Source organism: Lactuca virosa, chromosome 4 (genome assembly GCF_052849685.1).
Source record: "Lactuca virosa cultivar CGN04683 chromosome 4, Lactuca_virosa_CGN04683_v6, whole genome shotgun sequence".
NCBI lineage: Eukaryota > Viridiplantae > Streptophyta > Magnoliopsida > Asterales > Asteraceae > Lactuca > Lactuca virosa.
The window spans coordinates 465,950,965-465,978,489 of record NC_136429.1 but is presented as its reverse complement, the minus strand read 5'-3'; the positions used below and the strand labels follow the sequence as shown (position 1 = coordinate 465,978,489).

The 27,525-nt window shown below is 42.9% G+C and overlaps 1 protein-coding gene across 1 annotated transcript; it reads right to left on the bottom strand.

Annotated features, from left to right (window-relative positions):
- Positions 1-2,966: 2,966 nt before the first annotated feature.
- LOC145106820 (uncharacterized) lies at positions 2,967-27,489 on the bottom strand. The gene is made up of 5 exons (XM_079043751.1): positions 27,246-27,489; positions 26,967-27,033; positions 26,692-26,749; positions 26,157-26,613; positions 2,967-3,310 (listed from the first exon to the last, which is right to left on the bottom strand). Exons 1-5 carry the CDS (start codon positions 27,487-27,489, stop codon positions 2,967-2,969), a joined length of 1,170 nt encoding a protein of 389 aa, XP_078899877.1.
- Positions 27,490-27,525: the final 36 nt, after the last annotated feature.

Sequence of the window (27,525 nt, the reverse complement as noted above, 5' to 3'; positions counted from 1 at the left end):
TAATTAAGTCGATTACCTTCTACCCCAATGCAATAAATAGGTATACATATACTGGTTTTGTTTCGGGTTTTTTTTAATCAGTTTAAAATAAAATCGATTATGCCTAGGCGAGTTTCGTATTTTTCAGGTTTTTAAATGAAAGTGCGTTAAAAGAGTTTTCAGTTAAAATCGGTTTGGTTAGGTTATAGTAGAAAATCAGGAAAACAATCGGTTTCAAATAAATATTAAAACCTATTAATAACCGACGACATTAGCTAGTCGGTAGGTAGACTGGAGTTAAGAGATTAACCGGCTAGACAAAGATTAATCAGTGACCATTAATTATTTCGAAAATTATTCAAAAATTAATAAATATAACTTTAATCCTAAATGTATAAGTAACAAACATAAAAGTTGAACAATAAGTTTAACAAGAACAACAAATCATCTTCGTACAATTCCATAATAACCTTAAATAGCTCAAAAATAAAAATGTATTTTCTTCTAATCTTCTCCGCATACTTCCATTATTGAGGAGTTTTGCCGCCAAATAATCCCCACCAACTAACTACCATTTTGAAACAAAAACATATTATTAATTAAAAAAATATCAAAATTTTATAAAATAGATAACTAAAATTAGCAAGACCTGCTCCCTTCATCATACCTCCAGATCGGCCACCATCTATTTCATTCGTCACATTAATGAAGTATTTAGGCATCGGTAATATTGAATCAGAATGAATAAAGAGAAAATGAAAAAATAACTAATTTTCTTAACATATATGTTAAATGTTCATATTAATCAATTTAATGGAAGATGATGCATAATTACTTAAGGAACACAATATATCAATCCAATTTGCGGCAAGAACACTACAATAGTTGACTTTCTATCCAACATGACATGTTTTTCGGCATTATTTTGATATTCTCTCGACAAAGTTTCATACTATCCATGAATTAAGCTCACAAATAGCTTCCCATTACAAGATATGTTAATATTATCAATCACTAACAACCTGCACCGGTAGCCAACCATCACGAGAATAACCATCCAAAATTCATTATAGTCTTCAATGAAATGTAAGGTTGTAAGCGAAACAAACGTTTGACAAACTGTTCGTGACCAATGGCCTCGCTCGTTTATTTAGGTACGTGAGCGTTTGTTTATGTTTGTTCATTTACATTCATTCTTTTATATTTGTTTGTTAACATTTGTTTATGTTCGTTTATGATATTATATATGTTTGTCTTCCATGATGTTTTAGGATTGACTAATCATAATGATCTTAAATGTAAAACCATGCACTAAATTGTTATTTATCATTATGGATGGTGTCAGTAAATGGTCTAATAATAATAATAGATGGTAAATTTATATATTACAAGCCTAAAGTGTGAAATTTTCAGGTTTGATTTTTCATGAAGATATTTAATTATTTTTTGATTTTGGACGATTTACATTCTAGTATTTGTATACAAATATTTTATTGATTCATGGTTACTTGTTTGAATGGTTATGCTATTTATATTTGATTTTTGTTTATGTTCATTCATTTATTTTCGTTTGTTTATGTTCGTTTAACATATTAATGAGCAAAAACATATTAATGGACATTCATTTTTGTTTATGCTCATTCATTTATTTTCGTTTGTTTATGTTCGTTTAACATATTAATGAGCAAAAACATGAACAAGATAATTTTTTAAACAGACAAACACATTATGTTGTTTGTGTTTGTTTATGTGTTCATGTTCCTTTGTTAATTCGATGAAACTTAAACAAACAAATATAAACAAGTCTTGTTCCTATTTGTTTGTTTCAGATTGAGATACACATCACACACTAGAAATTCACATCAACGACTTCAGCTTAAATCTCATATACATAAATCAATCGATTCTTCATAATCAGATACATAAAGCAAGATACGTAAATCATAACGTCGGCTACCAATTAAACGCCTCTGCCTTCTTAACCTTCTTCGCTGTTAAGGAAAAAAAAAAAGTAAAACTTTCAATGCTATAATTGATAGCTTTTTCAAATAGGAAAAGATTAAAACTAACCTCTGAAATATGGATCCGGAGAACCTCACGCTTCCCTTTTTCCGATTGTGTTTTATTTGAAAATTTTCTCCAACCGTCAAACTTATTTCTTGTTTCGGCCACTTTTTAGAATGAAGATGGGCCACAACAATTTTCTTATTTTTGACTATGATATGGCATACAACTGATTTTTCTTTCTTTTTTTTATTCTTCCAAAAATTTGAGATAGAAGATTAAGTTTCAGCAGGTTGACTTTTCCAAGAAAAGCTTTCGCAATATAAACCACATCACCTTCTTTGACAGCTACATCAACCAATTCAGAACTCTTAACCTCAACATCTGCAATTAAAATAGCAAAATAAACCCCAAATTTGCATTGAAAAAATATAATAATAATAACAAAAATAACGACATAAATGAACTCAATAATCATCACAATTACGAGTTCAATTAAAGCTGGCCCACAAACACCACATCTTTTATCTCGATTGCCATGAGCACACACAAACACGTATGAACCTCTCACTACCTCCGGTGTTCTTGAAGCCCATGGTTTTCCATTCACAAGCACTTCCTCCACAAAACTATCCATGTTTGATTCTTCCAAACCCCTTCAATCACAAATGCACTAGTAAGTAAGCTACATATCGATTTGGATAATGGATACCCTAAACAGTTTGTAGATTCATGGAGAACCATAAAAGAAATCTGAGAAAAAAAAAAAACGAATCTACATAGCACACATGCAACAAATAGCTGATGAGTTTAAAACCCTAGCGAACTTTACAATACCTGTACTTGATCATATCAGGAAAAATCAAAACATCTCCATCTGAAAAACCAGTAGCAGCATTGCCCTCGAATATCGTTATCAGAGTCTACAATAGTCAGATCGTGAATAGAAACACTCAAAACCTTCATATACCTCATCAGAATAATTAACAAAAGTGAGCGAGTATAACCTTAACAGGGATATCGTTCTTACGCTCCTTGGTGGCTCCAGCAAGACGTTTAGGTAGCAGATCCGAGTCAGAGGATTCAACACGATCAGGCCAGTCTTCGCGAGTCTTGTAGCAGAGTAAAACGTGACGTTCGTAAGGATGAACGGATCCGGAGAGATTCTCGGTGTACATCTCCGGCCGTTGGAATCCGAACTTGACGTCATCATCGACCACCACAGCTTCAGTAGAGATGTTAACGGTACCGTTCTCTGATGTGTCGGCCATGCCGGAATAGGTATCGACGGCGAACGGAGGAGGATTTTGTAAAACGACTTTTTCACCTATCACTTTTTCCAAAAGAATTTTTAGTTAACTTTTACACTAAAAGTTAACTTTTAACTTTTCAGTTAAAAAGCCTTAAAAATTACAATTTTAAAAACCAACTTTTCCTTTTACATAAAAAAAAATTATTTTAAAATATATTTTTCATTATCCAAACATCTCTTTCGGTTTTTTTTAACTTTTTGAAAAAGCTAAAAATCAAAAATTGTTTTAAAAACAATCGCAAACACGCTCAAAGACGTAGTTGGATAAACTTCAAGGGTAAGGAAACAACTCAGATGCTAATGGATTTTGCTTTTCAAAAAAGGCTTTTTCATCATTTACAATTTCACGTGTCGTAGTAGGGATTTTGGCTCTTGGGGTGTTTGGAAAAAGACAACGATTAACATCTTGTTTATTTTTTGTCCAGTAAAGTAAGGCCCCGTTCCATAGACATATTTCCATGTCCAAACAAATCGTTCTGGCTTAATGGACCGTAAATACTGTTTGATTTGGCACAAAAAAATGAATCTTTCCCGCTCAGATATGTTTTTCCCAGAAAACCCAAAATCATATCTTTTTTGATGAATGGGTTGGAAAGACAATTGTATCCCAAACCCTACCTTTTTTTTTCTTGGATTATTAATTTATTTTAAATATTTTTTTAATTTCTTTTTTATTGGATTATATATTTTAATGGATTTTTATATATTAATAAATATTACTTTTAATATTATAATATTTATGTATTAATAAATAGTATTTTATTGGATTGTTAATTTCTTTTCAATAAAAATTTTTTAATTTCCTGTTTATGGATTAATTCTCTTTTATTGGATTATTATATACTAATAAATATTATTTATAATATATAATATTTATATATCAATAACTATTATTTTATTGGATTATTAATTTAATTTAATTAATTTTTTTAATTCATTTTTATTTGATTAATTCAATTTTTGGGACAACACCACTATCATCCTAATTTATTATAAAAAAAGCTCATTCATCCCACCACTATCAGACATAAACTGGGTCAAGAATCACACATTGGGTTATAAAAAAATTAAAATGGATAGAAAGAATAACAACATAACATCAACTTGAAAAACAATAAACTAAAAAACAACCTAATCGACATTATATTTGGATTTTAATTAATTTACCTTTAATTACTTTGTATGACAGTTTATATTTGGATTTTAAAATGATTATCGTGTAATTTTGATTTTGTATGATAATTTGTGTGTTTTTATAATTATTCAGCAACTTTATCCATTACAATAAAGAACAACAGGGTAATATAGTCATTTTTCATCATTCAGCAAAGTCAGTCAGATGTACAATCAAACAACATGATTTCTTTCTCAGTTAGAAAACTTTCTCATACAACACTTTCCCAAACAGCACTTTCTCGGACATCAACTATCAAACGGGGCCTAATAAGATATTCACTAAAATAAGTATTGACTATAGTTTGACAAAACCACTTTTATTTATTTGATATTTATAAGCTAACCACTATGTATTATATATAATAGTAAATCTAAAGCCCCATTGTGAAAGTATTGTTTGGTGGGGAATTTTTTTTCCTTTGGATCACTTTTAACCGCTTTTAAACTTTTTTTTTGTCAATTTCCGGAAACACGTGTTACAGAAGCCAATATACACGTGTTACAGACACGCTTCCTAAGCTGAGACACGTGGAAGGTGTTGTGGATCTGGCTAAGCTTGACGGGTAGATCCAATCGATAGGCCAACTTGCCAATCTGAGTTGTAATCCTGAATGGGCCAATGAATCGGGGCCCTAGCTTGCCCCTCTTCCGAAACCTGATGACACCCTTCCATGGTGACAATTTCAGCAACACGAAGTCCCCCACCTGAAACTCGAGATCCGAGCGACGACGATCAGAATAACTTTTCTGAAGGCTCTGCGCGACTCACAGCTTATCGCGTACCTGCTGGATCAACTCGGTGGTCTTGAGCACCACCTCGGTGCTTCCCATGAATCGATGCCATACCAGCCTACCTCCCCCCCATACACGGGAGTCCTGCACCTCCTCCCATACAACATCTCAAACGGGGGTCGGTCTATACTAGCATGATAACTATTGTTATATGAAAACTCTTCTAGTAGGAGGTATGTATCCCAACTTCCTCTGAAATCCAATACACATGCCCGCAGCATATCCTCGAGCGTCTGGATCATCCGCTCGCTCTGGCCATCTGTCCGGGGGTGGTACATGGTGTTGAAATGTAACTGAGATCCAAATTCTTTGTGAAACTTCCTTCAAAACCTGGATGTAAAACGTATATCCTCGAGCATCTGGATCGTCCGCTTGCCTGACCACCACCTCTCACACATAAATATCTGCTAATTTCTCAGCAGAGACACTCTCGGAGATCGGAATAAAATGGGCACTCTTCGTCAACCTGTCCATAATGACCCAAATAGAGTCCACACCCCTCACCGTCCTCGGTAACTTCGTAATGAAGTCCATGGTGATCTCTTCCTATTTCCACATGGGGATGGGTAGCGGCTGAACCTTGCCGTGAGGCTTCTGATGTTCGGCCTTGACCTTCCTGCAGGTCAAGCACTACTCCACAAACCATGCGATCTCCCGCTACATGCAAGGCCACCAGTAACTCAATCTCATATCCCTATACATCGTTGTGGCCTCCGGATGAATAGAGAACTTGAATTTGTGTGCTTACTCCAAGATCTTTTGTCTCACACCTCTAGATACTGGTACCCACACCCGGCCACACTGTGTCAACAGACCCCGACCATCCCAAACAAACAAGGGAATCTGACCCCGAATCCGCTCTATCTTCTAGTTCTCTTTCTTCAAACCCTCCACCTGAGCCTCATTGATCATATCCAACAAGGGGGAAATCACCGCCATCCTCAAACAAACATCCCTAATCGGAGCACTCGCCGCTTTGCGGCTCAAGGCATCGGCCACCACATTGGCCTTCCCTGGGTGGTACAAAATCTCGAAATCGTAATCTTTCTGTACATCCAACCACCTCCTCTTCCGCATGTTGAGGTTCTGCAGATCCATCAAATACTTCAAACTTTTGTGGTCAGTAAAGATGGTGCACCAGACTCCATACAAGTAATGCCTCCAGATTTTGAGGGCAAACACAACCGCCCCCAATTCTAGGTCGTGAGTGGGGTAGTTCGCCTCGTGAGGCTTCAGCTGCCTCGAGGCGTACGCGATCACACGCCCCCTCTGCATCAAAACAGACCCTAACCCTATGATAGACGCATCACAATACACCACCAAGTCATCCAGCCCCTCGGGTAGTGCTAAAATCGGGGCCTCACATAGTCTTTGTCTCAGGGTCTCGAAAGTCAATTGCTAATTCGGGCCCCACCGAAATGTCACATTCTTCTTGGTCAAGCGAATCAAAGGTACGACAATCTTGGATAAATACCGGATAAATCTCGGGTGATACCCCTCTAGGCCGAAGAAGCTACGGATCCCAGATGCATTCTTTGGTTCTTCCCATCGTAACACTGCCTCAATCTTGGCTGGCTCAACCAAAATACCCTCTTGGTTGATGATGTGCCCCAAAAACTACACCTCACGCAACCAGAAATCACACTTCTAGAACTTGGCATAAAGCTTTTCCGCCCTCAGTGTCTCCAATACCTCCCTTAAATGTTGCTCGTGCTGCTCATTGGTCTTAGAATAGACCAAGATATCATCGATAAAGACGATCACAGACCGATCCAACATCGGCTTACACACCCTGTTCATGAGGTCCATAACCGTTGTCGGGGCATTGGTGAGCCCGAATGGCATCACCACAAACTCACAGTGATCGTACCGAGTCCTGAAAGCTGTCTTTGGTATATCCTCATCCCTAATCCTCATCTGATGGTACCCTAACCGAAGATCAATCTTGGAAAACCAAGATGCACCCTGAAGCTGATCGAACAAATCATCGATCCTCGGAAGCGAATAATGGTTTTTCATTGTCAGCTTATTCATTTCCCGATAATCGATGCACATCCTGTGTGACCCGTCTTTCTTCTTCACAAATAGGATCGGTGCTCCCCACGGAGAACTGCTCGGACGAATAAACCCTCGGTCTAGTAGCTCCTGAAGCTGTGTAGACAGCTCCTGCATCTCGGGCGGAGCTAGCCGGTACGGTGCCTTGGTTATCGGAGCAGCACCCGACACCAAGTCAATGTGAAATTCTAGTTGCCTCTCCGGAGGCACCCCAGGCAACTCCTCAGAAAGACATCCCTAAAATCCCGTACAACGGGTATATTGTCCAAATTTTTCGTGGTCTCAACCCTCGTATCCGATATGTATGCCAAAAATCCCGAACAACCCTGATGGAGAAATCTCCTAGCTCTCGCAGTTGAACAGAGGGTTGGCCCCTGCAAGGCTCTCTCCCCATGAATAACCAGTTCTCCCCCACTTGGGGTTCAAACTCTCACCAGTTGGCGCTCACAGTCTATCATGGCTCCATTGGCCCCCAACCAGTCCATTCTGACGATCAACTTCAGTCCTCGCAACGGTATCGGAACTAGATCAACACGGAACCTCTCCTCAAACATATTCAGGATACAGTCCCGATATACCCTCGCAGCACTCACGGTACGGTCATCTGCAATCTCAACCTCCAGCGGGGAATCCAAAGTCCCCGGAGCATCCTGGAACTTCTTGCTAAGCGCAAGATATACGAATGACCGGGTTGCTCCCGAATCGAAAAGAACATGAGCCGACATACCGTTGACCAAAAAGGTCCCTATACAAGCGCACACATATATACGTAAGCATAACAATTAAATATCAGACGGGGAAAAATAGATTATGTACTAACCACGACGTATGACGTCGCTCGAGCCTCCCTGTGGTCAACTGAAATGCGCGACTCTTCACCGCAGGAGCATCCGCCTTGGCAGGGCGGCCATCCGTGATCCTCATTGTGGCGGGCGCAGGCGCCGCCACTGCTGCCCTTCCTCCCTGCAACCTCGGGCAATCGGCCTTTTTATGGCCGGTCTGGTTGCAGTGGAAACAAATCAAGCCCTTCTTGGGGCAATACCTGCTCATGTGGCTCGTTGACCACATGTATAACATACCGGGCCCATCAACTGGCAAACCCCACTGTGTGATCTCCCACATTTGGCACACCGGTCACGGCCCTGCTGGCCCCTACCAGAAGAATCAAAGGTCTTAGACTTTTTACCCTGACCTACATCTATCTGAACCAGCTCTGGCTTCCGCTTGGTGCGGTGCTCCAACTCCATCTCCCGCTCCCGGGCCTTCTTCACCATCTCATTCAGGGTTTTGCACCCCGAAAAGCTCACAAACTCACGAATATCATCCCTCGGCATGGAATGATACCTCGTCCTCCTCATATCCTCATCTGCCGCATATTGCAGAATCAACAGTGCTCGTTCCCGAAACTTGGCGGTGATCTCCGCCACAGTCTCGATGGTCTGCTGGAGCTCCTGGAACTCCCTCACTAACCGTTTCACCTCAATGGATGGTGCAAACTCCAAATCAAAACGTCTGACAAACTCTTCCCATGACATCTCAGCCACTGCAGCTGATCCCACCTGGTGGGTCACCTCCTCCCACCAGTCCCTGGCTCGGTCCATCAACATGCATGAAGCAAACCCCACTTTTGCCGCCTTGGGGCAAGAGCTCGTGCGCTGGGATTCTCCATATCTGCCACCCATCGTCGACTAAATATGGGGTCCCGGACCCCAAGGAACTCAGGCGCTCCGCACGCCTTGAACTCTCGGAACGAGGGAGTTCGGGCCCCGACCTGACCTACAGCAATCTCGGCTCAAAAAGACCTGAGCTGATCCTCCATGATCTCCATCATCCCTTCCTTGACGCTCCCGAAAATCACTGGGGTAGTGTCAAGAATGCCTATCATAACCTCAGCTGCGATGAGCTCACGCAACCTCTCGTCAATGGGCTCCGTAGCATAGCCCGGCCCAAATGCGGATCCTAATCCTGATCCCCCTGCTCCATGTCTTGTCACCACCATTCTGATCTGAAATACCATAAGACATAATGATCAAGATATTCAAAAAGGGGATCATTCTACACCGGTCTCCTTAGATCTTCCAGATCTAACATTAGTTTGGGTATAGGTCTTGTGCTTCCAGTAGTATAGGCCCAATACTACCTTCCACACCTACCTGTACCTTCCCTAAAGCTCTATCTGATAACTCTAATTCGTCCCAGAACAAAACATATCTCACAACTACCGCATAACTCAAATCCTAGGCTATCCTAAGATTTGCTTCATTCCCATCAAACCAGAACTCAAATCAATCATAACAGGTTGCCTTATGCATGCAAATTATACAAATAACAGGATCAAATAGACTTTCGAATAACAGACTCTACCCTAGGACCACAACCAGACAAGGAACAGGAAATAAGGCCAAATCAATCATTCTAAGGCTATATGATCCTAACCGTATACAATTTTTAAATCATACACATAGCAAAATCCATCCGACTATCATATTCCAAATATCAGTATAGCATGGCTAACATATTGGGGAACCACTTACTTGAGCTCGACCGATTACGCGCATTGCACTCTCCTTTTTCGGTTTTAAGAAGTTTTAACTTTGGTTTTTTGAAAACAATTTTACCATTTCCTTAGTTTGAGTCCTGACACACCCGAGAGTGTGCCCGAATCCCTCAAACCAAGGCTCTGATACCAAATTGTAACAGCCTAAATTTTCAATAAATTTTTTCATTTTTAAATAACTAATTCATTTCCATAAATTAGAAAATTCCAAACACATTTGTTTTCAAAATCCATAACATCAGATAAATTATTCATAAAATCAGAGTGTCCCAAACGAAACGCCAGAGAGTGCATGTCGCGCCATCACGCCAGGCCCTTGCCCTTAGATCCTTAAGTACCTGAAACAACCAAAAGTTATAAGCTAATGCTTAGTGAGTTCCCCATAGCATACCCCACACAAACCACATAATCACATAACCCATATTAGCTATATCAGCTACATATACCACATAAACCATGCATACAAACATATAAGGATGCCATGGAAACCCTCCAAGGTCTTACACCGGGTGTCACTGGAACCCCCACGTGGTCTTAACCCACTGCCATGGGAACCCCCACATGGTCTTAACTACCTGCCATGGGAACCCCCACATGGTCTTCACTAACTGCCATGGGAACCCCCACATGGTCTTAGCTAACCAAAGAAATATCATGCAAGCTAAACATAAAAACATATTAGGATGCCATGGAAACCCTCCAAGGTCTTACACCAAATGTCACGGGAACCCCCACATGGTATTAGTCTATCGCCACGGGACTCCCCCCCCCCCCCCCGTGGGGGGGGGGGGTCTTCCATGCAAACGTCATACCAACATAACACATAACCAACTAACAATCCGCATATCACATAATGGGTCGACCTTGGTGCCTTCGACCCATTGGTATGGTGAGAAGACTCACCTCTCAAGAAATGCTGAACCGATAGAAATCAAATCCCAACTCACAACTTCGAACTCAACCGCCTACAACCACCCTGCAACTAACTTCAACAAAACCTCAAATTAACAAAGATACCCTTAAAGTCAAACTTGGTCAACCCTGGTCCAGGTCAAAGTCATCAGTCAATGTAAACAGTCCATGTTGACCCAACTCGTCGAGTGTACTTGTTGACTCATCGAGTTCCTTCAGTTCTCATCAAACCGGGAAAAACCCTAGCCAACTCGCCGAGTTGGCAGGACAACTCGTCGAGTTCGCATAATGTCTAGAGGATCGGGGAAACCGAAGTTAAATCGCCGAGTTGGCAGGGCAACTCGTCGAGTTTTCCTATATTAACACATTCAGCCACTTTTCCAGCGAGTCCAAAGCCCCAAACCATAGATCTGATCCCCTATGGTGAAGATACCACGTAAAGTTGCTAACTTTACGTCCATGCATGACATTAATGTGGCTAAAATACTCAATCATAGCTTCTTAAGGGATTTAGGGCATGAAGTAAGGACATGACTTGATAAAGATGGCAACTTTAAGTCAAAAGAGGCCATGAGATGTCCAGATCTGAAGTCATAGCTTCATGACATGCTCAAATCCAAGAATGGTCCCAATATGAGCTAATAATTACCATAAACTCCCACATGAATAGATCTAGTAAATAAGTGACCAAGGTATCAACTTTTTACCTCAATATGGTTGCCACAACAACAAAGACACCGGATCTATAGCCTCTCCCTTCAGCTATGCACCTTCTACTTCAAGCCTTCTTCAAACAAACACCAAAATGCACTCTTTAAGCTCTCACACATTCAAAATGGTAGGAAAAGCACGAAATAGGGTTTCTCTGGACAAAGGGACGATAAGGGAGGCTAACAATGAGGCTTAAGGCCTTTAAATATGGCACAAACCCTGAAAATTAGGGTTTTCCTTTCCAGCGTCTACTCGTCGAATTGGGGTTCCCCAACTCGTCGAGTTGAGAGTCCTTAAACCCGCGTCCAAATGAATCTCTACACGACGAGTTGCGCTCCCCAACTCGTTGAGTTCCAGCCCCAAAACCCTAAAATATTGAGAAATAAATAATACCTAGACCAAGCGTTACATGTATCATGGGTTCTTTGGGCATGAAGGTGCAAACTTTATGGTGGTTTTGGTTCCATGCATGTAATAAGTCAAGTATTAAACTCTTTTGAGCTCTAGAGTCCCATTTAGCCATGCATGCCCATAAAGTTGGCATCTTTATGTCAAAAACCACCTTGGTGAAGTCAGATCTGTGTTTGGATCCAAGTGTTAATCGATTAAGTGCATAATTGGACAGTTGGCTTTGGGCTGGTGAGTATGTTGGGCATACAAGTATGTACGTTGTGCGTACAAGCCTCCCATGTTGTACACTGAGCGTACATGATGAGTACCCCCCACGTGTGATATTGGCAGTTGTCTTGACATTGGAGGTTCGAGGATCTGTCAGCCAACAACCAGGGATCGACTATATGATTTGGGAGTGCGAGGTGAGTTTTCTTCACTGTATTTTTGGGTCGAAGGCACCAAGGTCAGCCCATTAGTTGGATAACTTGATATTGTTGATATGTTGAGTATGGAGTAGATATGCATGCTAGTCTTGATATGTTAGTCGCCATATTGTGTTGGGTTGAGGTTGTACTGCTTCGTGCTATAGCCAACAAACCATGGAGCATTTCAGATATGAGTTGAGGACCGGGTAGGGTATTCCAGACTCATACTGAGGGCTCAGGTGTATTCCGGATACGAGTTGAGGACCTGGATGGTATGCCAGACTCTTACTGAGGGCTTGAAGGTATTGGAGGAACCCAGATATGAGTTGAGGACTGGGTAGGGCATGCCAGACTCATACCGAGGGCTCATTAGTATTCCAGATGGGAGCTGAGGACCCGGTTGGTATACCAGACTCATACTGAGGGGTGAACATTGGTATTCAGATAGGAGCTAAGGACCCGGTTGGTATACCAGACCCGGTTGGTACTTTGGGGGGAACTCACTAAGAGTTGTGCTTACAATTTTGTTTATGGTTTCAGGTTCTTCAGATGATTCGTGGCAAGGCGAAGGCGTGACCGCACACATCATTGGTCTTATAGCGGTTTGGATCTTGGGAGACTCTGATTTTAAATTATGTTTTGGAGACAATGTATTGTAAACACTTTTGTTAATAAATGGGATGTTTTGAAAAGTTTAAAATTTGTTGAAATTTTGGGATGTTACAAGTTGGGATCAGAGCCTTGGTTTGAGTGAATTGGAGGAACACTCGTATGAATCCAGTCTCAAACAAGGGAAAAAGTTTTTAAAAGTGATTTTCAAATTGTTTTCAAAATAATCAAGGAGGATGCGATGTGTACTATCATCTGGAGCTAGTAAGTAGACCCCAAATTACCACACTGTTATTTGATCTTGTGATATGTTAGAACAGCATGCTAGTGATAGGCTAGGGATCTTCAGGAATTGCATGATAGAATTGCCTAATTATATGATGCCTTATCTCTTATAGAATCCCTGCTTGATTGTTGTATGACTCTTTCATGTGTGAACTGGCTATTGAGTGAATATGCTAAGTCATATGCTACATGGTTTAAATGATCTTGGGATAAGGGGTTTGGTCCTGTTGCACAGCTGTTGTCTGAGTCCAATCGTTATGGGATTGAATCTTTTAGCCTAAGATTGTTTACATTGTGGGGCATGTGATTGTATTCATGCGATAATCATCTGGCACCAATGAAGGGTCGTGTGGTAATGAGAGGTATGGTGATTCATGTGGGGTCAGCCAACCAGTTGCGTTATTGGATGAGGAAGCAGTGGTTTCCTTAGAACGGGTGCGGTTCGTAGCAGGTCAGCGTGAGGAATGGTTAGCCACTCTTGAGAGAGTGAGGGCAGGGCGAAGGTGCGCTTGAGATGTTGAGAGTTTGATATTAAGAGTTTCGTATGAGAACCTGTCTGACGTTATTGTGTTTTAGTGCTAGTCGGCTCCTCTGCTCGAATGTTGCTTCCTTTGTGCTTTGTGGGACCCATGTCGATGAGATTTAACCATCAAGTGAATACATTGTATTACATGCTATGAACGTTAAATAATCTTAGAATGAAGGGCTTGGACCTATTGTGCAGCTCTTGTCTGAGTACAACCGTTGTAGGGCTTAGCCCTTCAGTCGAAGGGTTATTTAAGCTTGGTTGCATGTAATTGTACTCATGAAGTGGTTAGCTGACATTGGTATGGGTCCTTCAACAGCTGTTGGTGAAGGGGATGTGGGTGAATCCTAGGATAGCCTAGGGAGTATTTTAGTGTGGTTTCTTCGTTGTTGAGTAGGATTCAGGAGTATTCTATGACTAGGACTTAGAGGACCCGAGATGATCCTTGAGGAAAGTATGAATATGTGTGGAAGGTAGTATTGGGCCCATACTACTGGAGGCACATGATCCATACTCGAATCAAAGAAGCTCATATTGATCCTTTGGTTGTGGGCTGCTCAGGCATGCGGATGGATCTGGTAAGTGTTTCGAGACCCAGTGGCGTTATTATGTTGGGTTGTTTGGTGCAGACATAGGGACCTTATTGGTTTGAGGCCTCATAGGTTTTGCTTGAGGCTGGGTATTTGAGTTGTGGGACTCAAGAAGGGGGCAATGATTATGAACGGCTGGGGTTTTGCAGCTGGAAGTGGGATGGTTGATTGATGGATTGTAATGTGGTTATCTGTGGCAAGGGTTATGCCATTTCAGTTCTTACGAATTTAGAGAAGGAGTGAGAAGGATTGTAAATTCCAGGGTTAGGAAGGGTAATACTTGCTTATGCTGGTTTGAATTATGATTTGGTTTCAGCGCCAATGGGTGGTAGTTCGAGCCAAAAGTGGGGGAGAACCCAGATTTTCGGGTTGAGTATTTTAGTCGTTGAGGGATTTGCCAGTTCGTTGTTTGGATTGCTGTTTTCGGATTAGTTGGGCGAATGTTGACCGGTGGATCTCTTCCAGAAACGGGTATGTTCAGTTCCATGTGAGTCTTGATTTTCTGGATTAAGTGTCAACATGTCCTTGACCGTTGGTCGTAGGGTTCGTCATTCAACGGAGGAGCACTCAAAAGTTTAATTGTGTCAGTCGAGATTCAGTGGTCGGGCTAATCAGTCATCAAGTTCTATATGTTTTATAAAAGTCTTCTCGAGCTAGATGTGTAGTGGTGGAATCCGTTCAGTCACAATCAAGTATGGGATCTTGTTTTGACTGCTCGTGAGAATGTTTTCTGTTATTAATTAAGGTGTTATTTCGATTATCTCTGGTGTTTCTTCCCTCTTTGGGTGAGATTTAGGGTTTCCTAAGGATGTGCATGGTGGTATGTCATTGGAGCCTTGGTTCGAATTATGTGTATGGTTCTTTTGGGTTATAGCCTTCGAATTTAACCAAGATTGCAACCGATATCCCATTCCCGGGTCGTGTGCGACCACGTTTCCGTAAGGTTTTGCTTTGGCATCAACATACTCTGATCAGTTGGCGTTGCGAGGGACGTTGATTAGGTCCCTTCAAGGTAATGGAATGAGGTGGGTATCTTCAGGCCCATAGTGCTGGGTGAAAGATGTGATGGCGACAAGGTCGGTGTGATATCGGGAGCATTTCAAACTGTGGTGTGTGCCATGCCATCAACCCGAGCCCTTCCCCTTGCTAGCTGAAGTACCTTAAACCAAAACTGAAACTGTAAGCATGAAGCTTAGTGAGCTCCCCAAACTACCACATACCATACAAAGCACATATAACAATTAACATAACTCTTGGATTACTCCCAACTGCATCAGGACGAATCTTGGCATCGGCTTACCAGGCACCAGACTCCTGTCCGGCATCGGGCTCACCCCGACATCCGACCGCATCGGGCATCGGGCATCGAGCTTGCCCCGACATCAGGCTTACCCCTGCACATACATAACATAATCACATAATCTGCATTGGGCTTGCCCCGACATCGGACCGAAGCCCGAAACAACAACATATAACACATAAACTAGCATACATCGGGCTTGCCCCGAAATACATAATACATGGCATAATGACTAACATACATCAGGCTTGCCCCGGCATCGGGCTTTCCTCGGAACACATAACATATAACATAATCACATATACTGCATCGGGCTTGATCGGCATTGGACCGGAGTCCGAAACACATAACACATAACACATAAACATGCATGAATCATAAAGACATCAAGCATACATAACTACTTCTCGGGACCGCCCCGGGATCGGACCGAAGTCCGGAAACATATAAACTGCATCGGGCTAACCCCGACATACTCTACTACTTAAACGGGCTGGCATTGTGGCCGTAGACCCGTTACTATTGGAAGGAAACTCACCTCGTATGACTGACTGCTAAAAACCCGAATGAGAAATCCCTGACTGCTGTTCCGGCTGCTCTCCGGCTATCATGACCAAATGAACACTTAGTCAGAAATAAGGATTCTTCTATAGGTAAAATGACTATTTTACCCTTCTGATCCAATTTGGGCCATGACCCAGGCCTAATCCTTTCTAGTCCTTCTAAACTCACTAAGGCCCATTAATCCCCAAATGGCCCAATTTTCTAAATTGGGTCCAACTCTTTAAATTGGGCTTTCCTTTTCAACCCTACTAAACCTTAAGCCCTTAGCTGACTTCTGCAGGCCCAACACGGCCCACAACTACTATGTCCAATACTTGTCCCAAACTGAGCCCAATAACAACAAGTCCATTGACTGAGCGTACGCTGAGCGTACCTCTCTGTACGTTGCGCGTACAGCTGAAAGGGCTTGTACGCTGCGCGTACTGACGTGTACGCCCAGTGTACTCTCCAGTTAAGCTTTTTTCTCCAAAACTACTTAATCCCTTAAGACACTACGCCCAAACTACAGATCTGAGTCTAATACTTCGTCCTAGCCCATAAAGTCGATCACTTGGTGGTTTGCAAGCCACCAAACGAGCCCAACACTAAAAAGTGACAAAGAACCATCATGGAAATTGCTAGGTCTCTTGCATGGCTTCGTAAAAACCTCAAAGCTTGCAACTTTACAGCTAAAGGAACACATTGAGCTTCAAGGGTGGCAACTCTAAGTTCAAAAACGAAGTTGCATGCTCAAGATCAAATCTTTGGATCTAAAAAGGTCCAAATTTTCAAAACCCTAGATCTATGATTCAAGAAGGAAAGATAGGAGCTTTATACCTCCCTTGAGTGCCCAAAGGTGAGCTTGTTCCAGATCCTTGAGCTCAAGATACTCAAGTGCTTCTTCCTTCAACCTTGCTTCACTTCTTCCAAGCCCTTCTTCACCAAAATAAACTCAAGAGATTAAGCACACAAAGAAATGGAGTAAGGGATGAACTAGGGTTTTCTGAGAGTGGGGGACAGGTGAGGAGGCCAATGGGGAGGCTATAATGGGGTTTATATATGTCTTAAACCCTGAAAATTAGGGTTTGACATCTGCCCACGTACGCTGGGCGTACCTGCGCGTACACCCCCGAGTCCCGCGCATCCAATGTGATTACTACGCCCCGAGTACGCCGGGTTACGCCCCGCGTACGGCTTATGGGCAGCCCACTCCTTGGCCAAATCTTTAAAGGCCCATTCCAAAAGGGGCCATTGCCCAACATAAGCCCAAAACCAATATTAATTTGCATAATCAATTAATACCTCGAGAGACAGATGTTACAATTCACCCCCACTTGTATCAGACTTCGTCCTCGAAGTCTGCTGTTGCTGAATCTGGAAACAACTCCGGGTAGTGCTCCCTCATCTCCTCCTCGGACTCCCACGTCCACTCCGAACCCTTCCTATGCTGCCACTGAACCTTCACTAACTCTACTTTCTTATTTCTCAGCTCCTTAGTCTTTCGATCCAGGATTGCCACTGGCTTCTCGATGTAATTCAGGTTGTCATCCACCTGAATGTCCTCCAAAGGTACAACCGCTGACTCATCTACTAGGCACTTCCGAAGCTGAGAGACATGGAAAGTGTTGTGGATCTGGCTGAGCTCGGTTGGAAGATCTAATTTGTATGCCACTTTGCCCACCCGGGCTATGACCCGAAAGGGGCCGATGAACCTGGGGCACAGCTTTTCCCGCCTCTAGAACCGAATAACACCTTTCCAGGGCGACACTTTCAGAAGGACCATGTCGCCCACCTGAAACTCCAACTCTGAACGCCGTCTATCGGCATAACTCTTCTGTTGGCTCTGAGCAGTCTGGAGCCTGCTCCGGACCTGCTGAATCCACTCCGTGGTCTTAAGTACTACTTCCGTACTCCCCATGACCCTCTGACCGACCTCACCCCTACAGATTGGGGTCCTACACTTCCTCCCGTAGAGCATCTCGAAGGGAGGCCGGTCTATACTGGAGTGGTAACTATTGTTATACGAAAATTCCGTTAACGGAAGGTACGTATCCCAACTGTCACCGAAATCTAACACACATGCTCGGAGCATGTCCTCAAGAGTCTGAATCGTCCTCTCGCTCTGCTCGCCTGTCTGAGGGTGGAAAGTGGTGCGGAAGTAGAGACGAGTACCCATCTCCTCGTGAAACCGCTTCCAAAACCTGGAAGTAAACCGGACATCTCGGTCTGACACCACCGAGACAGGCACTCCATGACGTACCACTATCTCTTGTACATAAATCTCTGCTAGCTTCTCGGCCGATATGCTCTCCTGGATTGGTATGAAATGAGCACTTTGGTCAACCGATCCACGATGACCCATATCGAATCGACTCCACGTGCGGTCCTGAGAAGCTTAGTAATGAAGTCCATAGTGATATCCTCCCATTTCCACACGGGAATGTCTAACGGCTACATCTTGCCGTGGGGCCTCTGGTGCTCTGCCTTGACTTTTCTGCAGGTCAGACATCTCTCCACATACCAAGCTACGTCCCGCTTTATGCAGGGCCACCAGTAATCGGGTCGAAGATCTCTGTACATCTTCGTCGCCCTTGGATGGATGGAGAATCGCGACTTGTGGGCCTCATCCATCAATACCTGTCGTACTCCACCCCAGTACGGTACCCAGACCCTCTTATGAAGGGTCAACAACCCTCGGCTATCGTAGTCAAACGAAGCTACTCGGCCCACTATCCTCTCACACTTCTGGCGCTCCTCCTTCAGGCCCTCAACCTGAGCCTCCCTAATATGCACCAGCAGTGGAGTAATCATTGTTATCCTCAGACAGATATATCGGATTGGAGCCTCTACCGCCTTGCGGCTCAGGGCGTCGGCCACTACGTTGGCCTTGCCCGGGTGGTAAAGGATCTCACAGTCGTAATCCTTTACGACATCTAGCCACCGATGCTGCCTCATGTTCAGATTCGGCTGGTCCATGAGGTACCTCAAACTCTTTTGGTCCGTGTAGATAGTACACCGGACCCCATAGAGGTAATGCCGCCAAATATTGAGGGCGACCACCACCGCCCCCAACTCCAAATCATGCGTCGGGTAGTTAGCCTCGTGAGGCTTCAGCTGTCTCGAGGCATAAGCTATCACATGCCCCCGCTGCATCAACACTGCTCCCACACCTGTGATCGAAGCGTCACAGTAGACTACAAAGTCATCTACTCCCTCTGGCAGGGTAAGAATCGGCGCCTCGCACAGTCACTTCATGAGCGTCTCGAAGGCGGTCTGCTACTCAGGACCCCAGCGAAACATCACCGACTTCTTGGTCAGTCGGGTCAGCGGAACTGCTATCTTGGAGAAGTCCTGGATGAATCTCCTGTAATACCCTGCCAAACCCAGGAAGCTCCGAATCTCGGATGGAGACTTCGGGACCTCCCACTGCATCACGACCTCTATCTTGGCCGGATCGACTAATATACCCTTCTGGTTGACGACGTGTCCCAGAAACTGCACCTCGCGCAACCAGAACTCGCACTTGGAGAACTTTGCGAAAAGCCTCTCCCTCCTCAAGGTCTCTAGCACTTCTCTCAGGTGCTCCTCATGCTGCTCCCGAGTCTTGGAATAAACCATGATGTCGTCATTGAATACTATCACAGACCGATCTAGCATCGGTCTGCATACGCGGTTCATGAGGTCCATGAACGCGGCTGGAGCGTTGGTGAGCCCAAACGGAATCACCACAAACTCATAATGACCATAGTGGGTCCTACACACGGTCTTATGCACATCATCATCTCTGACCCGCATCTGGTGATATCCGGACCGTAAATCAATCTTGGAAAACCAAGATGCTCCCTAAAGCTGGTCAAACAAGTCATCTATCCTCGGGAGTGGGTAACGGTTCTTCACTGTTACCTTATTCAGCTCCCGGTAATCTATGCACATACGGTGCGACCCATCCTTCTTCTTCACAAACAGGATCGGGGCTCCCCATGGTGAATTGTTCGGCCTGATAAAGCCCTTGTCTAGCAGCTCTTGCAGCTGCGTAGACAACTCCTGCATCTCGGGAGGAGCCAACCGATATGGTGCCTTGGCTATCGGAGGCGCACCAGGGACCAGGTCAATCCGGAACTCAACCTGTCTCTCCGGAGGTATCCCAGTCAAATCCTCCGGAAACACATCTGGATACTCTCGTACCACCGGTACATCATCGACGTTCGTCTTACCCTTATCTCGGGTATCCATGACATACGTGACATATACCGCACAACCTTGCTGAATGTGACGTCTCACTCTCGCTGCAGATCAGAAAACTGGTCTGCGCTATGACCTCTCGCCCTGAATCACTAACTCTCCCCCACTGAGAGTGCGAACTCTAACCAACTGCTGCTCACATTCTATCACTGCCCCATTGGGGCTCAACCAATCCATACCTACTATAACCTTATTCCTTCGCAGGGGAATAGGAACCAAATCCACTGAGAACTTCTCATCAAATAACCGCAGTGTACATCCTCTATGAACTCTCGTGACCGTGACGGTCCTGTCATCAGCTATCTCAACATCAAGTGGGAAATCCAACTCCCCTGGAACTCTGCTAAATCGCTTGCTAAGCGTGAGCGACACAAATGATCGGGTAGCCCCCGAATCAAACAATACCATAGCTGAAATGTCGTTCACTAAGAACGACCCTATACACAAACACATAAACATGAGGAACAAACAATATCAAATACAGAGATAAGAGGGAAATACGTACCCGTCACCACGTCAGGAGCTACTCGTGCCTCCTCTGCAGTAAGCTGAAAAGCCCTGCTCCGCCTCGTAGGCGCATCAGCTCGGCCCTGACGGCCATATGAAATCCTCAAGGTGGCAGGAGAAGGTGCTACCACCTTCCCTGCTGCTGCTAAGCTCGGGCACTGGGACCGCTTGTGTCCCTTCTGATTGTACTGAAAGCAAATCAGGTCTGATGCTGGTATGACGGTGGTAGTAGCTGTGCAATCTCGGCTCATGTGACCAGTTCGGCCGCACTTGTAGCAGCCCAAACTCCCTGCCTTGCACACCCCCTCGTGCATCCTGCCGTATTTGCCACAACGACCATGGCTCTGCTGGCTCCGAGATCTGTGATCTGATACCTTGGGCTTCTTGCTCGAACCTCCTGAATGTACTCCTTCTGGCTTCCTCTTCCTCTCCATCTCTAAATCCAACTCTCTCTCTCTCTCTCTCTCTCTCTCTCTCTCTCTCTCTCTCTCTCTCTCTCTCTCTCGAGCCCTTGCTATCATGTCCTCCAGCGTCTTGCAGCTGGAGCGGCTTACAAATTAGCGGATATCACTCCGCAACATCTCATGATATCGGGCCTTTTTCATCTCCTCGTCCGCCGCATACTGCGGAACGAGAAGAGCCCTCTCCTTAAACTTGGCGGTAATCTCCGTCACAGTCTCTGTCGTCTGCTGGAGGTCCTGAAACTCCCTAGCAAGCTGCTGCACCTCAATAAAAGGTGCAAACTCGGCTCTGAACCTGGTCGTGAACTCACTCCAGTTCATAGCATCCAACACAGTGTCATCTCCAATGGCTCTCCCAACCTCCTCCCACAAGTCACGTGCCCTGACCTTCAGAAGACAAGACGCAAGCCTAACCTTGTCCCCCTCGGGACACCTGCTGGTGCGAAAAGCGTTGGCGACATCTGCCAACCATCTGGTACTAGCAATGGTGTCTCGAGCCCCCTGGTAATCAGGAGCTCCACATGCCCTGAACTCTCTACACGTGAACGTGTGCAATCCCATCATGGCCGCCACCTCAGTGCGAAACGCACTCAATCTCTCATCCATAAGCTCCGGAATACCCTCCTTAATCAAACCGAAGATCACAGGAGTCTGCTCAAGTATGTTGCGCGTGACCTCCGAGGTGAGGAACTCCCTGGTCTGCTCATCTAATTGCCCGACTCCAGAGCCTGAGCCTGATCCCTCTCCTGCGCCTGAACTACCAACTGCTGGTCTAGGGCGTAAAACCACCATTCTGAAAACACATCATAACAAGCGTCAGAATACTAATATAACTGGAGGGATCACATACACTACAAGTTCCCTGGTCTTATCTCATCCTTCCTTGATTCGAGTACGAATCCTCTGCTTTCAGTAGTACGGGCCCATACTTCCTTCCACATCTATCCGTACTTTCCTCAAGAACTGCCTCGACTCCACCAAGTCCCTTTTACTGCTACTGCTCTCTGTTACTCTCATCCTAGGCTTGCCCTAGGGTAATCACCATCCCACTCTCCGCCATCAGTTGCATAAGAAGTTCTTGCTTTCTTCCCCTAACTAGCTCGCGAATACTATTACATATTCGTTTGCTAGTTAGTGAAAGACAACTAGAACTCCTAAAAGCACCAAGTAAGCAACATTCAGACATCGAGTACACATAATCAAGCATATACTACGCAGGCTATCATCCTGACTAATCTGTACTAGCATGCAGTTATCATAAAGCTGAAACACATATAGCAGGCACATAAGGCATCCTCCCTAGATCCTTACTCCTAATCTAGCATGCTGTTCTAATAAAGCTGATAATCATAACATAAACTTGTATGGGTAATTTGGGAGTACTTACTTGAGCTCGGCTGATTTCATGCACCACACCCTTTTCTCTTTTCAAATTTATTTTCTTAAAATTTTCTTTTTGCTTTTTCTAAAACTCTTTTCTTTTGCAAAAAATGATTTTCCTTTTGAAAATTTCTATACCAATTCCTTAGTTTGAGTTCAGACACACCCGAAAGTGTGCCCGAATCCCTCAAACCAAGGCTCTGATACCAACTTGAAACATCCCAAAAATACAAGCCAAAAATTTCGTTTTCAAAATCATTTAACAAACATAAATATCATCACCATAGTATAAAATCATAGAACATGTATCTCAAAATCTCATAAAATTTGTCAAAATATCACAGTCTCATATAAAATATCAGAGTAAACTCCCAGGCTAAGAAAAATCGTGGTGTGTGCCATGCCATCAACCCGAGCTTCCCCTTGCTAGCTGAAGTACCTGAAACCAAAACTGAAACTGTAAGCACGAAGCTTAGTGAGCTCCCCCAAGCTACCACATACCATACAAAGCACATATAACAATTAACATAACTCTGGGACTACTCCCAACTGCATCGAGACGAATCCCAACATCGGCTTACCCGGCATTGGACTCCTATCCGGCATCGGGCTCACCCCGACATCCGACCGCATCGGGTATCGGGCTCCCCCCGGCACCGGGCTTGCCCGACATCGGGCTTACCCCGACACATACATAACATAATCACATAATCTGCATCGGGCTTGCCCCGACATCGGACTGAAGCCCGGAACAACAACATATAACACATAAACTAGCATACATCGGGCTTGCCCCGAAATACATAATACATGGCATAATGACTAACATACATCAGGATTTCCCCGGAACACATAACATATAACATAATCATATATACTGCATCGGTATTGCTTGGCATCAGACCGGAGTCCAGAACACATAACACATAACACATAAACATGCATGAATCACAAAGACATCAAGCATACATAACTACTTCTCGGGACCGCCCCGGCATCGGACCAAAGTCCGGAAACATATAAATTGCATCGGGCTAACCCCGACATCGGGCTCACACCGTCATACTCTACTACTTAAACGGGTCGACATTGTGGCCGTAAACCCGTTACTACTGGAAGGAAACTCACCTCGTATGATTGACTGCTGAAAACCCGAATGAGAAATCCCTGACTGTTGTTCCGGCTGCTCTCTGGCTATCATGACCAAATGAACACTTAGGCAGAAATGAGGATTCTTCTGTGGGTAAAATGACTATTTTACCCTTCTGATCCAATTTGGGCCATGACCCAAGCCCAATCCTTTCTAGTCCTTCTAAACTCACTAAGGCCCATTAATCCCCAAATGGACCAATTTTCTAAATTGAGACCAACTCTTCAAATTGGGTTTTCCTTTCCAACCCTACTAAACCTTAAGCCCTTAACTGACTTCTGCAGGCCCAACACGGCCCACAGCTACTATGTCCAATACTTGGCCCAAACCGAGCCCAATAATAACAAGTCCATTTACTGAGCGTACGCTGAGCGTACCTCTCTGTACGATGCGCATACAGCTGAAAGGGCTTGTACGCTGCGCGTACTGACGTGTACACCCAACGTACTCTCCAGTTAAGCTCTTTTCTCCAAAACCGCTTAATCCCTTAAGACACTACGTCCAAACTACAGATCTGAGTCCAATACTTCGTCCTAGCCCATAAAGTCGATCACTTGGTGGCTTGCAAGCCACCAAATGAGCCCAACACTAAAAAGTGACAAAGAACCATCATGTAAATGGCTAGATCTCTTGAATGGTTTCATAAAAGCCTCAAAGCTTTCAACTTTACAGCTAAAGGAACACATTGAGCTTCAAGGGTGGCAACCCTAAGTTCAAAAACGGAGTTGCATGCTCAAGATCAAATCTTTGGATCTAAAAAGGTCCAAATCTTCAAAACCCTAGATCTATGATTCGAGAAGGAAAGATAGGAGCTTTATACCTCCCTTGAGTGCCCAAAGGTGAGCTTGTTCCAGATCCTTGAGCTCAAGATACTCAAGTGCTTCTTCCTTCAACCTTGCTTCACTTCTTCTAAGCCCTTCTTCGCCAAAATAAACTCAAGAGGTTAAGCACACAAAGCAATGGAGTAAGGGACCAACTAGGGTTTTCTGAGAGTGCAGGACAGGTGAGGAGGCCAAAGGGGAGGCTATAATGGGGTTTATATGTCTTAATCCCTGAAAATTAGGGTTTCGCATCTTCCCTCGTACGCTGGGCGCACCTCATGGTACGCTGCGCGTACGCCCCCGAGTCTCACGCATCCAATATGATTACTACGCCCCGCGTACGCCGGGTTATGCCCCGCGTACGGCTTATGGGCAACCCACTCCTTGGCCCAATCTTCAAAGTTCCATTCCAAAAGGGGCCATTGCCCAACATAAGCCCACAACCAATATTAATTTGCATAATCAATTAATACCTCGAGTGACGGATGTTACAAAAAAATTGCTTTTTTTAGGCTAAAAATACTATTTTTAATAACTTTAAAAGCTTAAAACCTAATCTTTTAGAAACAAAAAAATAAAAATAAAAATCCAACATTACTATATTCACATAATCAAGTTAAAAACCTTATATTACAGTTCTAGTTTGTGAAATTGATCAAACATAGAACATCACTAAAGTTATAAAATTACACCATCAATATCCAATTTGAGTTTCTCTTGCTATATTCACAGAATCACAGTTGACTATATTCACATAATCACAATTCAAAAACTTCTATTACAGTTCTAGTTTGTGAAATTGATAGCAACAATCAATAGACATACTATATGAAATTATGAATCTCAGTTCTTTCCAGCACAAACACCTCATACAGTAGACAAACTTCTGTTCACTGAATACACCTTTCTCAAATTGCCTAATATAAATGGAGTTCTTATACGAAGGAAGAAGAAAGTTTGTGGTAGTATTTATTAATCAGTTGTGAAAATGACTAATCAACAGTTTTCTTCTGCGAATTTGAAAGAACAACCTTTCTCTCCAACTATTGATCATCATAAAAGTCATTACAAAAATAGGAAAATCACATAATTAACACGCGAATTTCCAAAAGAAAAATGTGAGAAATCGAAATCTGTTCACTGAATACACCTTAATTGCAATCAGTGGCAAGTCTAGAACATAAAACCACATGGTTCACTATTTAAAAGAAACCGATAAAAGAAGAAAAATATTAAAAAAATATATTATTGCGGGTTCAAATCGGATCGAGTCGTGAAAGCAAAACAAAAGAAAAATTAAGTTCTTACAATTGTACCCGACGAGGTCTTATAGCTTGATATAATTTCACAATTGTATCATTACTAATACTATCTAAAACATTTTTTTCAATATATGACACCAAACTATCACTTAAAAATTGATCACCTATTTTGTTGCGTACATCAGTCTTTACCAACTTCATTGATGAAAATGCACGTTCCACACTCGCTATTGCAACAGGTAAGATCAATGCAAGTTTCAAGAGAAGGTAAACCTTAGGATATATTATATGCTTTTTTTCTTCAACCATCTTTTTGTCAAGTTCTCCAATGCTCTTCAATTGATTAAATCGTTCATCTTCTCGCACATCCTTAATGTAATTTTTAAGTTCAACTTCAAGAACTTGAAGATCATATTCTGTTCGAAATTCTTCCTTATAAAGTGTAGTCATTTCCATTAGCTTATCCAAATCAAAGGCTTTAAAAGACTCACGCGGGCACAAACAAGCTATGCAAAGAAGTAATTTCGTATTGGCTTCATTAAAGCGATGGTTAAGCTCTTGAAGTTGCATATCAATAACCGCCTTAAATACATAAACATGATAATGATGCAAGTTGTTAACCTAAAAAAATGAATATTTAATAAGCTAATTACAAAACACAATAAATAAATCAAGTTGGTAATATCAAATGTTACATACCTGTGAACCTCTTCGACGACTGAATCCATCATAATATTCATCTTCCATATCCACGATTCTAACATCATGTTTATTGCAAAACAAAGTAACATTCCCTAAAAGTGGTTCCCATCCTACATCTCTAATTTCTTGAATTACTTTTTTAGCTTACTTGATTCATGACATTTACAATATCTTGGTCTTTTCTTTGTAATGTTGTATTCAAATGATTTGTGACTCCCAAGATATCAACCATCAAGTGTAGACAAAACACAAAATCAAAGGACTTTAATAACCTTAAGATGCGAATTGCTTCAGCTTTACGATCACGATCACTATTATCTTTACCAAGGTCTTCAAGTACTTCACAAATGGAAGAATATATGTTTTTGATATTCAATAGAGATGAAAAATGAAAACCCCATCGAGTATCAGATGGTCGTTTGATACCCACTTCTTGGTTCAAACCGGTACCACTCTAAAGCTCACCTAAAATTTAACATATAAAAGTTTAATTAGCATAACATAACTACAGAATATTTTAATAATAAATCTAGTTTAATTATAAAGCAAACCTTCAACCAAGGCTTCCATAACTTTATTTGCTTGTTTTATTCTTGAATTATCTCGTCGCTTGTAGGAAGATCCAATAATGTTTAATAGCTGAGAAACCGTATCAAAGAAATCATTAACCTTCGTGTGATTTTTTGCAACAAACACTAGGGCTAACTGTAACTGGTGAGCAAAACAATGAATAAAGTATGCAGATTTTGTTTCATTCGTAATCAAAGTCTTCAATCCATTAAATGCACCACTCATGTTACTAGCACCATCATAGCCTTGCCCTCTAATGCT

What these genes read in the sequence shown, in the direction of transcription:
- LOC145106820 (XM_079043751.1), bottom strand. Translation starts at nt 27,489, where the DNA reads ATGAGTGGTGCATTTAATGGATTGAAGACTTTGATTACGAATGAAACA. An exon ending in TATGGAAGCCTTGGTTGAAG is followed by an intron (nt 27,034 to 27,245) that starts GTTTGCTTTATA and finishes CCATTTGTGAAG; the next exon opens with TACTTGAAGACCTTGGTAAA. An exon ending in GTCGTCGAAGAGGTTCACAG is followed by an intron (nt 26,614 to 26,691) that starts GTATGTAACATT and finishes TCATTTTTTTAG; the next exon opens with GTTAACAACTTGCATCATTA.